Source organism: Rattus rattus, chromosome 7, assembly GCF_011064425.1.
Source record: "Rattus rattus isolate New Zealand chromosome 7, Rrattus_CSIRO_v1, whole genome shotgun sequence".
Classification (NCBI taxonomy): domain Eukaryota; kingdom Metazoa; phylum Chordata; class Mammalia; order Rodentia; family Muridae; genus Rattus; species Rattus rattus.
Genome location: NC_046160.1, coordinates 6,009,937 through 6,024,678, shown reverse-complemented (window position 1 = coordinate 6,024,678; position 14,742 = coordinate 6,009,937). Strand labels below are relative to the sequence as shown.

The following is a 14,742-nucleotide window of genomic DNA, read 5'->3' as shown; positions in this document are numbered from 1 at the left end:
TTGCCAGCTCTAAGGCCCCTGCCTTCCCCAGGAAGAAAGCCTGGCGTCTAGTCGACCTCAATTCAAGCTTGTTAAACGGAATACTGAATGAGGAGGAGGAAGGAAGGAATAGAGGAGAAAGAGAAGGCCGCCTAGACCAGTTCACTGTTCTCACACAGACCTGTGTCTGTTTCAGTGTTCCCAGTTCAAACAAAAGGAAAAGAGCAGAGGCCTCTGGGATGCTTAGAAACAAAGTTGTTTCCTGTACCCTAGTCCTTGACATTTGAGAACTGGTTTTGGTTTTGTTCTGTTTTACTTGGGCATTCTCTTTTTTGCCCATGGGAAAGTGAGGGTCTTGCAGAGGTCTAATTGTTCCAGTTGAAGGGTGAATGGACTATTAAGGCAGTGTTCTGGGTAGCCGTCCATCCCCCAGCTCCCGCCCCACATCCACCAGGTGTGACTGTCCCCAGAGCTCTAATATTCTTGGCAGCCTGTCTGGCATTACTGTGGGCCAAGGGAATGAGGTCACTGTCGCCAATGAAGTCACCACCGCATGATTCATCCCACATCAGTCCCCAACTTGGAGTGTGCTCCGAGATTCTCAGAGCTTCCCACAAGCCATCCAGAACCCGGGGTCCCTGTGAGATGAGCTCACATTTTTTTAAGGCAGAAAACCGAGGCCTAGAGAAAGGCGGCCAGCCACACTGCTAACTTGTGGTGCTTGGACCAAATTCAGCTTTCCGGCAGAGCTGGCTCCCACAGCTCTTTAACCTTTTCCACAGTTCCTCCTTTCAGAATACTAGTCTTTGCAGCAAACCTTCTTCCCTTCCCCTCCATGGGAAAGTGTCAAGACCTGACTTCAAGACAGTGTGCCACCTTCCTTACCCTTTCAGAATTTAATGAAGTAACTTTTGGATTTATTAGTGTAGTCAATGCAAGTACAATTCAAATACAATGGGCAAGGTATGGAGAGATGCTTCCCTAAGTTCACTTGCAAGGAACTTTAAGCAACACTCGAAATCTTCCTGGTAGAACTGAAATCGGGATTATGATTTGAAAATTGGCGCCTGGGGACCTTGAACGTGAAAGGAGGGCATCAAAGTAAGCATCTCCCCAGGTGGCCCTTAAGTCCTTGAACTCTGGGAGTAACAGGGGGCCTTTTGGTAACCACATCCCAGGTCCCAGTTGCCCCATCTAAATCCCGGGGCTGAGGGTATGAATGTCCCACGTACCTCTCAACGCAGCATTTTCTACCACTATGAATTGGTGAGAGGAAGCTATTTCCCTATCAGCAAGCTGGGGTAGGGTGCGGTGTGAGGTCAGCACAGAGTGAGCCTTCCCTCCAGGCCTTAGGTTTAAAGCAGTACTCGGCCACACAACTGGCCCTGGCCAGACAAGTGCTTCCGGACTTGCCAGACAGAGGCGCAGGGTTGGTCCTGGATCACTGCCCCCCAAATCTCAGAGCACAAGGATGCATCATATTTTAAGGATCACAACTGAACACTTTTGGAGAGACACTTGGAACCAAAAGGAAGCCTCGGACGTTGTCGCCTCCAGGGGGAGCACAAATAACATTTGCGGTCTCCTGACAAGGGCTCGGCCCTTTGTGGATGGTTGGGGGTGCAATTGCTGCATCTCTTAGTCACCAATTTCATAGAAAATGACTCAAGCTCGTGCTGCGAAAGGCGTGGGGTGGCGGTGCTGAAGAGCAAGCAATAAGCCAGGAGTCCCAGCTTTCCAGCTTAGAGACCCACCATCTTCCCAGCCTCCGCGCGCCTTTCTAATTATTGTTATTAATTATTTTTATAACCCTCTTGGCCGCTGTTCCTGATTTCCAGTTGCGTGGAGCACTTGCAGGCCGCTGGGATGGCTCCTGCCTTCCAGGCAGGATTTAAATATATTCATCTGTAAAATTTTGCACAATTGCGTCACCGTTGAAGTTGTCGTGGTTCCCCGAAAGGCCTCCACCTCTCCTCCCCGCACCGGGGCCTGAGGACGCTTCCGGGCTCTGGCCGCACTTTCGCGAGGAGCCCTGGGCTTCTTCCGAGCGGCTGCCCGAGAGCCCCTCCCCCAGCCGCCGTCCTCCCGGCTCCCCGGCGCCTCCTCCTCGGCCTCCTGCGCCCGCCTCGCGGGGAGTCAAGCTAGAGTGAGCGGCAGGAGCGCACGGCGGGCGCGGGCGCGGGGCGCGCGGCACCCGGGAGCCGCCGGGACCGCCCTCCCCCCCGTCTAGGCGGGCGGGGGCCGGGGCGGCACGGGGCGGGCAGAGCCGCCTGGCCCCTCCCCTCCGCCGCCCTCCCCAAAGTTGCCGACTCCCCTGGGGCCGGACGGTCTTATGATCCGGCGGATCCTCCTGGGGAGGCCGGGCCGGGGAGCGGGTTCGGGAGCCGAGCGGCGGGGCCAGCAGCCGGGCGCGGCGAGCGGGACCAGGGCGGGGAGCGGGGTAGCGATCGAAGCGGCGGCGGCTGCGCTCCGGGCCCGCCGCACCTTCCCCCCCGGTCAGGGGAACCGCTGCATGGGGCCGGGGGCGGCCCTGCTGCGCCGAGCGGCGGCGACGGCGGACCCCCCAGGCGGGCTGGGGCTGAGCCCGGGGCCGGGGCGGGGGCTCCGGGGGGACCATGCCCCGAGGCCGGCCGGCCGCAGCATGGCTCACGGGCCCGGCGCGCTGATGCTCAAGTGCGTGGTGGTCGGCGACGGGGCGGTGGGCAAGACGTGCCTGCTCATGAGCTATGCCAACGACGCCTTCCCCGAGGAGTACGTGCCCACTGTCTTCGACCACTACGCAGGTAAGCCTCTGTCCTGCTGACTAAGGGGCTGATCCCGGGCTGGGAACTTTGGAGCAACTTTGGCTGAGCCCCCTGGCTTGCCTCCCCTGAGCTGGTTCCCCTCCCCCGCCGTGTCCTCTCCTGGCGGCTCCACCCCCTCCCCCAGGCTGTGCCTCTGGTCACCCCTCGCAGGAACTCCCACCCCATTCCTGTCTCCCCTTTCGCCCCTCTCCCACACTTCTCAGTCTCTTGAGCGCCCTTCTTGACCTTCCCGCGGCGGTCTCGTCTCTTACTGCCTGAAACCCCTGTAGGGGAAACATCTGGGAACACTAGGGTAGACGTGGCTACAGGGTTTGGTGGGGGTTGGATGGCAGGGGACCACATTACACCTATATCTCGTGCCACTTGGCAGTGAACTGTACTCAAAGAAAAAAGGGGATGTTCTCTTCTGGGAAGCACCCACATGCTTCCCAGTGATTTGGGAAAGGAGGGTACGGTGGGGAACGAAATTGCTAGACCTCAGGTCATTGTGAGCTTCTTTCCCCACCCCCACTTCTGTCCTTGCAGTCAGCGTCACCGTGGGGGGCAAGCAGTACCTCTTGGGACTCTATGACACAGCTGGACAGGTGAGTGTTTTGGCTTCTGGCCGGTTCCCCTTACCCCCCATCTCTCGCCAGTTCTGTGAGGCTGTGGAAGGCCTTTGGATACTGAGGTATCTAGGTGGGAGGGTGTGTCTTCCAGGGGAACCTCAGGATCAGGTTTTTTCTTAAGTCAGCAAATCGAGGAAACAAACCCAATAGAAAACGCAGGCCAGCGTGAGCCCCGCGATGTGAAAGTTTTTGACTGTATGGGTCATTACGTATGTTGCCTGGTGAGTGGGTCCCAACTCCTGTTGCAAAGTGGCAGTGGCCAATGGTAAAGCGTTCTTATTTTTAGTTGCTGATGACCAGGTCTCCCTCTCACAGCCTCTGTCTGGTCCCTCATTGGTGAGTGGTCTGCCTGCCCGAGGAGCCTGATTGGTGGGAAATGGCATCATCTAAGATGATGGGAAGGCATTTGGTCCTGGTTATGTTTATTACAACATCATTGCACTCTGGGACTCCAGTCCCTGAAAACGTAATTTGTGGTGTTACCAGAGGAGCACCGGGAAAAAGAAAAGAAACAACAACCATCAGCCACTCCCTGGGGTTCGGGGTGGGTAGGGTTAAGAGTTCAGCAGGAGTCTGGGAAGGAAGAGCGTCCTTCCCCCTGGAGGGCCAGGTGACTTTGTGTTTTCTTTGGAGAGATTACACGCAGAAAGGAAAGGAACACTTCTGTCTGCAGCCTCGGGCTAGTGTTTGCAAACCTGAAGGGCCGGGCTGTTCTCCTGTAGGGTTAAGGGGGCTTCTGATTTTCTGTCTACTGCCTTGCTGGGCCCACTTTCATTCTTCTGAGGCTAAGGTGATAAAATTTTGCAGAATTCAGCTCTATCATTTGCTCTGAAGTCTTTGGAAGAAGTTTCTGTGTATTCTGCAGACTTGAGCCCCCAGGGGACCTGTGAGCCATTGTGTGATTAAGAGTGACTCCAATTGTGGGGCCTCCTTATTTGTGAAGGGGTGGTGGTGGTGGTGGTGGTGGTGGTGGTGGTAAGGAGGGGTGGGGTGGGGGTGGGGCAGAGAGATCTCTCCACAGATACTGTAATTTCAATGTGTGTTCGATTAGATTTGCCTTTTAGCATTGTAGGCTCTTGTATTCTATACTGAAATCTAGAAACATTTTGTGGGTTTTGGGGGTGGGGTGAGGGGCTTGATTTGGCCCTGATTTCTAAACTGTCAGAGCAGTGGTTCTCAGTCTAAGGGTCATATATCAGCTATTCTGCACGTCAGATTCCTAACAGTAGCAAAATTACAGTTATGATAAAGCAACAAGATAACTTTATGGCTGGGGGGCACGGCAACAGGGGAACAGAATAGGAAGGTGGCAAAGAGGCATCTGAGGACTGAGACCTGCTGGCAGTGCAAAGGCTAGAGGATGCCCCCTTTCCCTGCAGTTGCCAATGCTGCCGAGGGCTGCTTCTCAGCTCCTGGGCCTGTTCAATTGTCCTTTAGCCCCGCCAACGCCACTTTTGTCAGTCTTGGAGGGCAAGGAGAGGAACACAGTTAAGAACCTCCAACTTTGGTGTTGGGGATTTGGCTCAGTGGTAGAGCGCTTGGCCTAGCAAGCGCAAGGTCCTGGGTTCGGTCCCCAGCTCTGGAAAAAAAAAAAAAAAAAACCTCCAACTTTAAGTAGTGCCGTTGATAGATTAGGAGTTGACAGTAGTTGAGGGTAGAGTTTTGGAGAAGAAAGTTCTCGACTTTAATTTCTTATCCTACCTCATCTCGTTTCAGTGGTCATGTTTTAAGCGTGCACTTTATTCAGCGAGCCCAGTTAAGATTTGCCTTCTACATAGCAGAGACAGGGGCAGCCATGTGCCCATGTTTGCACATCTAAGCTCACACAGCTTACGAAAGCTTGCTGCTGAGATAAAGGACCCCGGGCCACTCCAGTGGTGTCTTGGGAAGTACTGAGGTGTCCCGGGTTCGGTCAGATTGTTTGCATGCATGTAGTATTTGAAGTTTTGCAGCCATTCTCTTGGCTGTAGTCCGGGTGAGGGTGGGGAGGGTGTGATCAGGGGGTCTCATGTCACCTGATGGTAGGTACCACACGCTAATACTTAGGATTTGGGGCTGAAGTTATTGATAATTAATTTCGTTAGTAATAAGCAAACTTAGCCATTATCAGACAAAGCGGCAGGGCTATTGTATCGTGCTAAGTAAACATCTAAGGTGTGCAAAAGAAAACATTTAAGTTATGTGGTCGCTACTGCTTGTAAGAGTCTGGATCACATGGTTGTTCCTGCGTCTCATGTAGGTTTCTGTGCTGATTGTTAAGACCCCACTTCTCTATAGATAGATACCGGCTTCCTTTTATGACAATAATAACCCTAAATAAATACATGGGCACACACGCACATAATCAGATGCCAGGGAGTTTTAGACAGATATACAAAAGGGGGACATCTATGGGCTTCGGGATTAAAACATCTTGGGGTCATATCTTTACCTGCACTAGGCATGTGATTCTAACTGACTGGATTTACTTGCTCTGTAATAGTAAAATGTGGATAATTAGAATCTTCACCGCAGAGACGTAGGCTGTCTTAAATTCATTAACCTTTGAGAAACAGTTGGCATGAACAGTTCTTTGTGTGTGGTAGGCGTGCAAACGATATCACAAGAAATTACTGTGTTCTGCTATGGGTGGGGTAACTTGGGGGGTCGGGGGTGGTCCCAAGTGGAGGAGGACAACGTATCATGCCCGAAGTTCATACACTCCGCTAACCGTGCCGGATCCCAGAGTCGTTAGCGGAGGTGTGGAGACAGAGAAATAGTTTCAGGCTCCACGTAGAGGTTGAGAAGCAAGGGGCATCTGTAGGTTTCGGTTGGTTCTTTTTCTAGAGACAGTGGGATGAGGAGGAGGAGGAGGATTACAGGATGGAAAGCACTGGCCTTCTCTCCACACTGCTCATGTGTGTGGGTGCTCAGCGTACCCACCTAATAAATGCAGCAGTACGCCCTCAGGTTGTCACCTCTACTCCACGTTTCTCACTCTTGGCCTTCTTGACGACTCCAGTCAAGTCCATAGTCACAAGCATCGGTGACCCAAGTTCATCTATTAGGGGATCTACCAGTCAAGGGAGGGTGGTTCGGAGGTGACCTTTGGCCTTCGTGAGCAGGCTCATGTCTATCTATCTGCTATCAGCAGAGAGAAGAGAGAAGGGAGCACACAAGTGTGTTGGACAGCAGTCCCTGGCGTGCGCCTTGTCTAGGGACTTCTGTCTGTGCTCCACTCACTCACAAGCATGGCCGCAGAAGGGAACCCTCTCCCCTTCTTGGCTGAACCCTAGATTGCTCTAGGGGCAGTGTGCCGTTTTGTCTGCCAAGCGTTCTGGAGTGGAATTCCACACAGGCACCTTCTCTACTGTGGGGCCTTGCAGAGAGGCCTGGCTTCTTCCCAGGTCTGTGGAACTTGTCCTTTCCTGCCCGCCTCTGGGCCTTCAGTGTAGGCTCTGCACTAGCCCTCTGCCCACGTGGGAGGGAATTAGAAAGGTGAAATTGTTACCATGGCCTCTACTGTTGGGAATGAAAGGAAGCGGGGTGAACGTTCCCTGTGCCCAAACAAGCCGGCAGGCGGGGATCTATCTGCTTGGCAGGTTGCCCCCTGCCTGCGGGCTCCAGGCCTGATCTCTTAATCCTTGGCAGGAAGGCAGAACCTGATACTCTGAGGAGGGAAGCACCAAAGTCCAGTTTATCCCAGGTCTCAGAACACCGACATTCAGGAGGGTGTGTCACGGTGGGGTGAGTTTGGGATCCCTAAAGTTCTGGATTTAGCCACTGCCTCCGCGTCCAAGTTCACATGTACCTTTGGGCCCGTTGTTGCTGTATCTGGCAACTTAGGCATCCAAGTTCAGGGCTGCATGCGTGAGAGCTATAAATATCCTTGCTCCAGGCTCCCCTGGGGCAGCTTCTCAGTGACAAACGAGATTTACTTCGCACTTGCTGTAGCCCAGCAGCTGTAGCTGCCCCCTTTCCCCCAGAGCCCTCTGGGTACCCAGGAAGGCACTTCCCCCAACAAATGGAACCTCGACTGGAGGCGGCAGAAGGAGGTCCCTCCTCTTCTACATTTTCGGGGCAGCACCCAAGAATTTAGCAGAGTGCGTGTGGGGGGAGGGGCAGTGGTACCACCTCATCAAATGCCTTTTATCTTGAGGTAGGGCTTGTTCATGACACCTCTCCAGGTAGACTATTCCCCAGAGGGAAAACAAGTGAGGAAGCTGGTGGGAGTGAGAGAAAAAGGTTTTCGACTTGAGTGTGGGTGTGCAGCACACAGACACGGCCACTCGCATCCCACCGGCTTCTGGTTCCCTCAGCCTCTCGTTCCATCCTTGAGGGCACAGAGCGTGAGAGGGGCCCCGAGTCTCTTTCAGACGTGAGCTGCAACAGGTGAGATGTGGCACTGAGCATCTGGTCTCTCTTGGTAACACACCGCAGATTTCGCTAACGTCCGTAGAAGCTACTTAGACCCCGGGCTGCACTGTATCACACAGGCATGCTTGGCGGCCTCCTCTGGATTGAGAAGGTGGTGGCCTGTCCATTCGTAAGCTGTTGCTCTTTAAAGGACACTGGGTTTTCCTGGGTGGGACTCTGGCGGTCTCTTCCAGTCAGGCAGGAACTTAAGGGTGGGGGAGTGTCCAGTTGAGCCTCGTGCTGTGTCTTTCGGAGGGCTTTGATCGGCTTCCAACGCGATTCTCCTGAGGTCTCATGACCTTTCTAGTCTTTAATGCTTCCTGACTGGTATGCCAAGGGCGAACGCTGCAGACAGAACGAGATGCTGCTTCAGCAGCCTTGGGGGCTGGTGAGGCGGGGGGCCTGGGGAGCCGAGCACGAATTGCTGTGTGTGCCACGGTATGGCCACAGAGCGAACTCTTTTTGTTTCTTTACAGTTATATGTCAGTACACTCATTGTCTTCAGACAGAAGAGGGAGCCCTTTAGAGATGGTTGTGAGCCACCATGTGGGAGCTGGGAATTGAACTCAGGACCTCTGGAAGAGCAGTCAGTGCTCTTAACCGCTGAGCCATCCCTACAGCTGTGTACCCCCCTCCCCTTTAATTACTGGGGTTTGAACTTGTAGCCTCATTCCCTGGTCAGGGTCTTTTGGAGAACTGGACTTTTGTGGTTTTGTGGTAGAGTTTGGGGTTTCAGCCTAGCATATTTCCAGAAGAGTATCAGTCTCTAGCGAGGACGTGTGTTAGCAGCAGCAGGTATCCCAGAGGCCTCAGCTACCGTAGTAGTGCTTCAAAGAGGAAAAAGGCAGCGGCCGAGAAACCAGGCAAAAAAACCCCAAAACCCTACAAATGCAGCTTAAAAAAAAAAACAAAAAACTAACCGAACTATTTAAGATGGGCTGGATTTCCTTTCACACCCTGGGGAGTTGATTTTGCCCTAATTTGGCCCGTTTGGGCCAGGGAGTGGCCTTCTTTGCCCTCAGCACTTTGCTGTTCCTCTTTCAGTGCCTGTCACAGCTGCTCTGAGCCCAGGGAAGCCTGCAGGTGGCAGGTGGCCAGCTGCCCCAGCCCTTCATGTGCCCCGGGGAGTGGTGTGGGACCACTGCCTGCCATTGTCTCCGTGGGGCCTTCCATAAAGCTCCAGGATGGTAGCCCACTGTGTGTCCTCCACTGCCTCCCACAGCCCAGCCAGTGCCTCATAATGCTAGGCACTGATGATACCTTAAAATGAGTTCTTCTTCATTGGCTCTCCACTTGCTCAGCTGAAAGCTAGCCAGTGGCTCAGAGCACCAGGTACAACTCTCCTCTGGTGATTCAGCTGTCGTCTATGAGAGGGCTGTGAAGCAGGCACGTGGATGGCGCATCAAACTATCCCTTCTGTCTGTGACCTGGCTGGCTAGGCTCGCTGGTTACCAGGCTCGGGCCTTTGCATCGTCAAGGTCCTCTGACCACAAGGCAGTTTGGCGGTGGGATGAGGGGTTTTGGATTCTGCTGAACACCAAACCTTGTCTATTTTTGTGTGACTAAGCCCAGGTCACTAGCCAACTCCTCCCGGGGCCTCTTTCCTTCCCTGTGTGATGGGAGACAGTTCCTGCCTTGCAGGTTGGCTCCAGGGCTTAGGATTTACGCATATAGTTACTCACTCTCAGGAGTGCTAAACCTCCTAGGTTCTGGAGTTGCTGGTTTGGTGCCTGCTCTAAGTTCCAGCCTTCTGTGGGGGAAAGGAAGGTGATGAGACCCTGGGAAGTGTTGTTGCACAATTGTGAAGCTAAAGGAGGCCAGTGCTGTAGGATATCCCCACCCCTGCCCCTCCCGAGTGTGAGGCAGGAGGTGGGAGAGCACTGCCAGCCAGGGTGGCCGGCTCACTGGGCTGTGGAGTCCTGACCAGGTGCCGCTGCTTCCCACGGGATGCTTCATCTCCACAAACTAATGTGTACATCCATATTATGGGGTTATGATTGTACCTAGGGGGCCAAGTCAGAGCTTCCTGTTTCCCAGCAGAGGAATGTCCTCCCCTTTCAGGGTGGCTGGGAGGGACCTGGGACATGCTGATGCTCAACTTTCCCCTCCAGTCACGCACCCGTGCCCTGGGTCCCAACCAGCTCGTGCTGGGCGAGCAGCTCCTTTCTCTCTGTGCCACCAAAGGCAAGTCTGAGAAGCGTGGCACGGTAAAAGGCCATTGGCACAGAGCACATGAGAAAGCTCACCCTTGGCAGGGGTGCAGGGAGGCAGTGTGAAGAGGGCAGGCCTGGGAGGTGTCCCACGTGTGTCTTTGTGGGCCTGGGATCCCTGCTTCCTCTGCCGACTTGAGGTGTATGCTTGATAACTAAATTACAGACCTCCCCTTTTGATTGACAACTTAGTAATTAGAGAGATATTAATCTGCTGCCTTGTTGCTTCTGTTTTAGCAGGAAAGTAAGTGGGGGAGGAAGAGGCCTTTACTGTTGCTATTTCTTTTGTGGTGACTGGCCAGAGAGGTGAGCCAGCCTCCCCTGCAGGTCCCCAGATATATGGGACCTCAGAATAGACTTGGGGGCTCAGCCTTGGATGGTGATTTCCCACAGTGCTACAGTTGTTGTCTCTTTGCCTTCCCCCCTTCGTGAGTCATAGAGGCTAAGTGGTGTTTGCCCCATTTTGCAGAGTCAGGAAGGTTGAGTGGTTTGCTGCAGGCCATAGAGTTGGTGAAAGTTAAGAGATGTGTTTCCAGGATAGGCCTTGGAATTACAACTCCTGGGTCTTGGTATTAGCTGACACTAATCAGCTTGCCTATAAACGAATGCCTTGTCCCCGTGTTGACTATTTTTTTTTTTTCCGGAGCTGGGGACCGAACCCAGGGCCTTGCGCTTCCTAGGCAAGCGCTCTACCACTGAGCTAAATCCCCAACCCGACTATTTTGTGCAAAAAAAAAAAAAAAAAACCCCGCAATCACTTTTCTGGGTGAAAGAGTTGGTGGAGTGGTGTCTGGAGGCTGGATGTCAGGGGCTGCAGCTGTTCCAGTAAACGTCGTTCTGTGAACTGGAGACCGTTTTGTCTTGCTGTCCATACACCAGTGCACGTCCTGAAGGAAGCATGCCTGGGGGGTTCTCGTGCCACGCTGTTGATGGGTAAGTGGACGAAGCTGTCTGCCATTTGCATTATGCCCTGTGTGGAATTGTTGGATGCCCCTGAACCCTAAGGGATAAAAATCCCTCCACACCCCTTTCTGCGTCCTGTCATTGTGTCCACCTGCTGCTGGGAGCTGTGCTAGCTACTTAGGGGGCCTCTTTTATCCCTCTCAGGGTTTTCTTATTTAGGGGAAGTTGCCTCTTTGCAAATGTATGTCTGGGGCTTGGGGTACACACAGTGGTGAAGAGCTCGCCTGTTATGTACACTGGAAAGAAATTGTCTCTTTCATCCCAGGCCCCCTAGCTTCTAGCTTTCTGTGGTAGTTGTCTAGATGAACATCCCTCTAGCTTATCCTGTAGCCAGCCAGTAAGTGGTTCCCTGAGAACCAAGTCTGGCCCAGGGCCTGCAGTGGAAGCACAGTGGGGTGTTTCTGGGGTGCAGAGGAGACCAGGGGTGCTCTCCTGTAATGAATTCCTATGGAGAGCTAAGTCCGAGCAGGGCTTCCCAGGTGGACAGAGTGCCAGACTGGATCCCTACATGCGCTGGCTTCTTGGAATGTGCTCCTTGATGTCACAGCCTGCCTGGGAACTTGTTCCCGAGTCTTAGGATCTACCCCGTCTCCTCAATCACAAGCTTGGGGAGCTCACTGTTGATCCAGACTGGACGGGCGATTCTGAGACAGCCCAGAAAGTCAAAGCTGCTCAGATGCTGTTTGAGACCTGGTGTCTCCCCTCGGCGAGCTGCCACCATCACCCACCTTACACACTGTCCATGTCTGGGGGACATAACTGAACCTCATGCTTAATCTTCTCTCCTAAACATTCTTGTGGCCTCCTTCCTCATCTTGAACATGTGTTGGGACTCTCCACATTTGCTTAATGAATGGACTTAGGAGAAAAATGGAGGTGAGAGACTCCATGTGCAAACCTTGGCTCCAAGAGTGTGATGTCTGCCCTAAGGGTATGCAAATAGTAGGCTCCACGAGTATTCCTTGAACGTGCCAAGCCACGTTCTCTCCTGCCCGTAGTGGATGGGCAGTGGTACTCTTCTGGTGTGACCCCAGGCAGGTCTCGGTGGCTGGAGTCTGAGGAAGTGCTGTGTTGATCAATGCTCACTTTCGCAGTAATCGCTTTCCCCATGGCTGACCTCAGTGCTCTGTGGAGCGACCTCCCTCTCTACTCCTCTGCTCCCCTTTCAGATGTTATCTATTTGTTCCCCTGGTTGTTTTTGTTCCAGTCCAGAAGCAGCATCCTTTGAATGGCGTAACGGTCAGTAGTGTGAGCGAGTTGGCTCTGCAGAGGCCCCTTGTAAGAGCTGCCACTGAGAACGCTTAATTCCGACGCTCCAGTTCAGTTAAAGCTCAATTTGCTCCAGCTCAACTGCAGGAGGCTGTCCTCCTCGGCCATCTGGGTCAGGGCTCGCTCACCCTTATTACCTGAAGGTGGGGATGGTGCTACATGAGGGGAGAGGACAAAGGAGGGCAGAGGAGGGATGGGGACTTCTGTTTCCACACTGGGAGCTCTGTCCAAGAGGCCGAGGAGTCACCCAGGCCTCATCCAGAGATCAAGGAAGTCATTCTGAGGCCCCCATTTGAGGCTGACATGTACCACATTTCTGAATTTTAACCGAGTAACTGGCTGAGCCACGGCTTGACACTTGGCTTTGTTCCTGGGTAGACCCTTACTACCCATGAAGATTGCTGACGCCCCTAAGGGACACCGTATGTGACACAGCGTTTTACGCAAGGTTTGGACATCGCCATAGGAACCAGGTGAGTGTTGGATTCCGGAGAGCCTGTTGGTCAGATTATTATGGAAAAGCCTGACTTTCATAAATGGCCCTGCCATTTGGAAGAGGATTCTGACCTGTCTAGACACTGTCGAAGGCTTTTCAGTCAGCTCGTAAGTGGTGGTTTTTATGCACTGCCCATGTAGGCCTAGTGACACTCACTGCAGAGCCCAGAGCAGACGGACTGTCAGATCCGTTTACTGTTCTCCAGCGAGCCTCGACCCACAGAATTGTTATGTCGGGAGTGCCTCCAGAGTGGGCCGTGCCGCCAAGAGGGAGGATCGGGAGGGATGTGTTGTTCAGGTGGGCCTAGGCGGGCATGCACACCTGTGTGCCACTTGGGTAACGGGGATGAGTGACATTCACAATGGATCAAACTGCTGATGTACGTGTGTACTCTTTGGAATTTAAAGCTGAGATATTATAAATTGCACAAAATATTTATCACCCCCACCCCCAAAAAACTTCACACCCATTATTGGTCACCCTCCATACCCTCTTCCTCCCTAGCGACCCCCTAGCAACCATTGGTCCACTTCTGTAGATTTGCCCACCCTGGATGTTTTGTACTGAGATTTGTTCTTTTAGCTTTAGCTCTTCGGTTTAACATGTTTTCAGGGTTTATCTGTATTGGGGAAAGTGTCAATGTCTTGTTCCTTTTTAGCAGGACTTCTCTTTCGGTCTTTTCCCGTGGACATTCTTCTGCAGGCTCTGGGGTCATACTTGGTATAGATGCAGGATGGAAAGTTCTGCTGGCCTTAGACTACCAGAGGAACCGGGCCACTCTCCCCCTTCCTGTTCAGGCAGAGTCTCTGGAGAGTCACCCCAACTCGGGAACAGTTTTATTGGGAACAGTGGTGGATGGTCAGATCCCTGGGTTTGATTGTGTTGCTCTGTAAGAGGTGAGAGTCTCGGTGGGGTCGTCAGGAGCCATGTAGGAAGAAACAAAGCCACAAACCTATAGGTCACAGAAGAAGGAAAGCAAGTAGCCACGCGAAAGCCACTGTTCGAAGACATGCAAATAATAAGACCTGTAATCTACTGGACTGGATAGGAAAAAGTGATATCCAAGAGACAGGAGAGTTGACCAGACATGGCTGACCTATGGCCTGTGGGTACCTGTACCTCCAGATAGCTATAAATGTGGACCAGGAAAAAAAATTATGAAACGTATTTAGAACATTCTGAGATCTTCGAGTGAGAGATTTTCGTTAACTCAATTACAGAGTTCTCGAGTGGGAACTTGAAGATGATAGCGTGGGGCTGATGCAGCAAAAGTTTAGACATGGGGCAGGGGCAGTTTTCCAGATGTAAAGTGAATGAATGAATGAATGAATGAATGAATGAATGCATGCATGAATGAAAGAAAGAAAAGGTTGGACATACCATGTTGGGAGTAAAAACTGTCCCACCTGGTTTGAAGATCTTTGACGAAGCCCCTGAATTAGCAGCGACCCTTTCCCCCTTACGTATAATCAGAAAACCATCATGGTATACAGAGGTTTATAGACAAATGGGCTTCTTCACATCGGTACTTGCGACAGTGAGCAATCATGAACGCACCGAGGACCGGTAGAAAAGAAACTGTGAAGCACAGACCGACACGTGTTAGGGTAATAGCAGCCATTAGAAAGCGCTTTCACACAATTTTAAAGAAACAACGTAGCAGGCGAATGATGCATGCAGTGTGAAATGCATGTATTAGAACTCTACACAGCGATGGCTACAGTGGTGAATGTGTGTACAGTAAACAGGGAGGTTGGACCCACAAAGTCCAGTGATCGCTCTAAGCCATCATACTGAATGATTTTAGGCATTTCTTCTTTATTCTGTTCTCCCCCAGGATTTTAAAAGTCATTTTATTTGTGTCAAAGTTTTAATGTCGATGCCGGGTAAGATCCAACAGGTCTCTCCATGCGTCTGTAGCAAGGCCGTGCCCCCTTTCTTGTGATCTGCACTGTCTGCTCCCAGCTGCTTGGTTCAGGAACAAACATTCTGTCTTCACTTCACACTCTGAATGCCCC

The 14,742-nt window shown here is 52.6% G+C and overlaps 1 protein-coding gene across 1 annotated transcript in view; it reads left to right on the top strand.

The window, feature by feature from the left end:
* The first annotated feature begins 2,132 nt into the window (after positions 1 to 2,132).
* Positions 2,133 to 14,742, top strand: part of Rhoq (ras homolog family member Q) — a 36,014-nt gene continuing 23,404 nt past the window's right edge. Inside the window, exons 1-2 of the mRNA XM_032908723.1 lie at positions 2,133 to 2,762; positions 3,309 to 3,367. Of these exons, the coding sequence (XP_032764614.1) occupies positions 2,312 to 2,762; positions 3,309 to 3,367 (510 nt within the window). The 5' untranslated portion in view covers positions 2,133 to 2,311. The remainder of the gene's footprint in view (positions 2,763 to 3,308; positions 3,368 to 14,742) is intronic.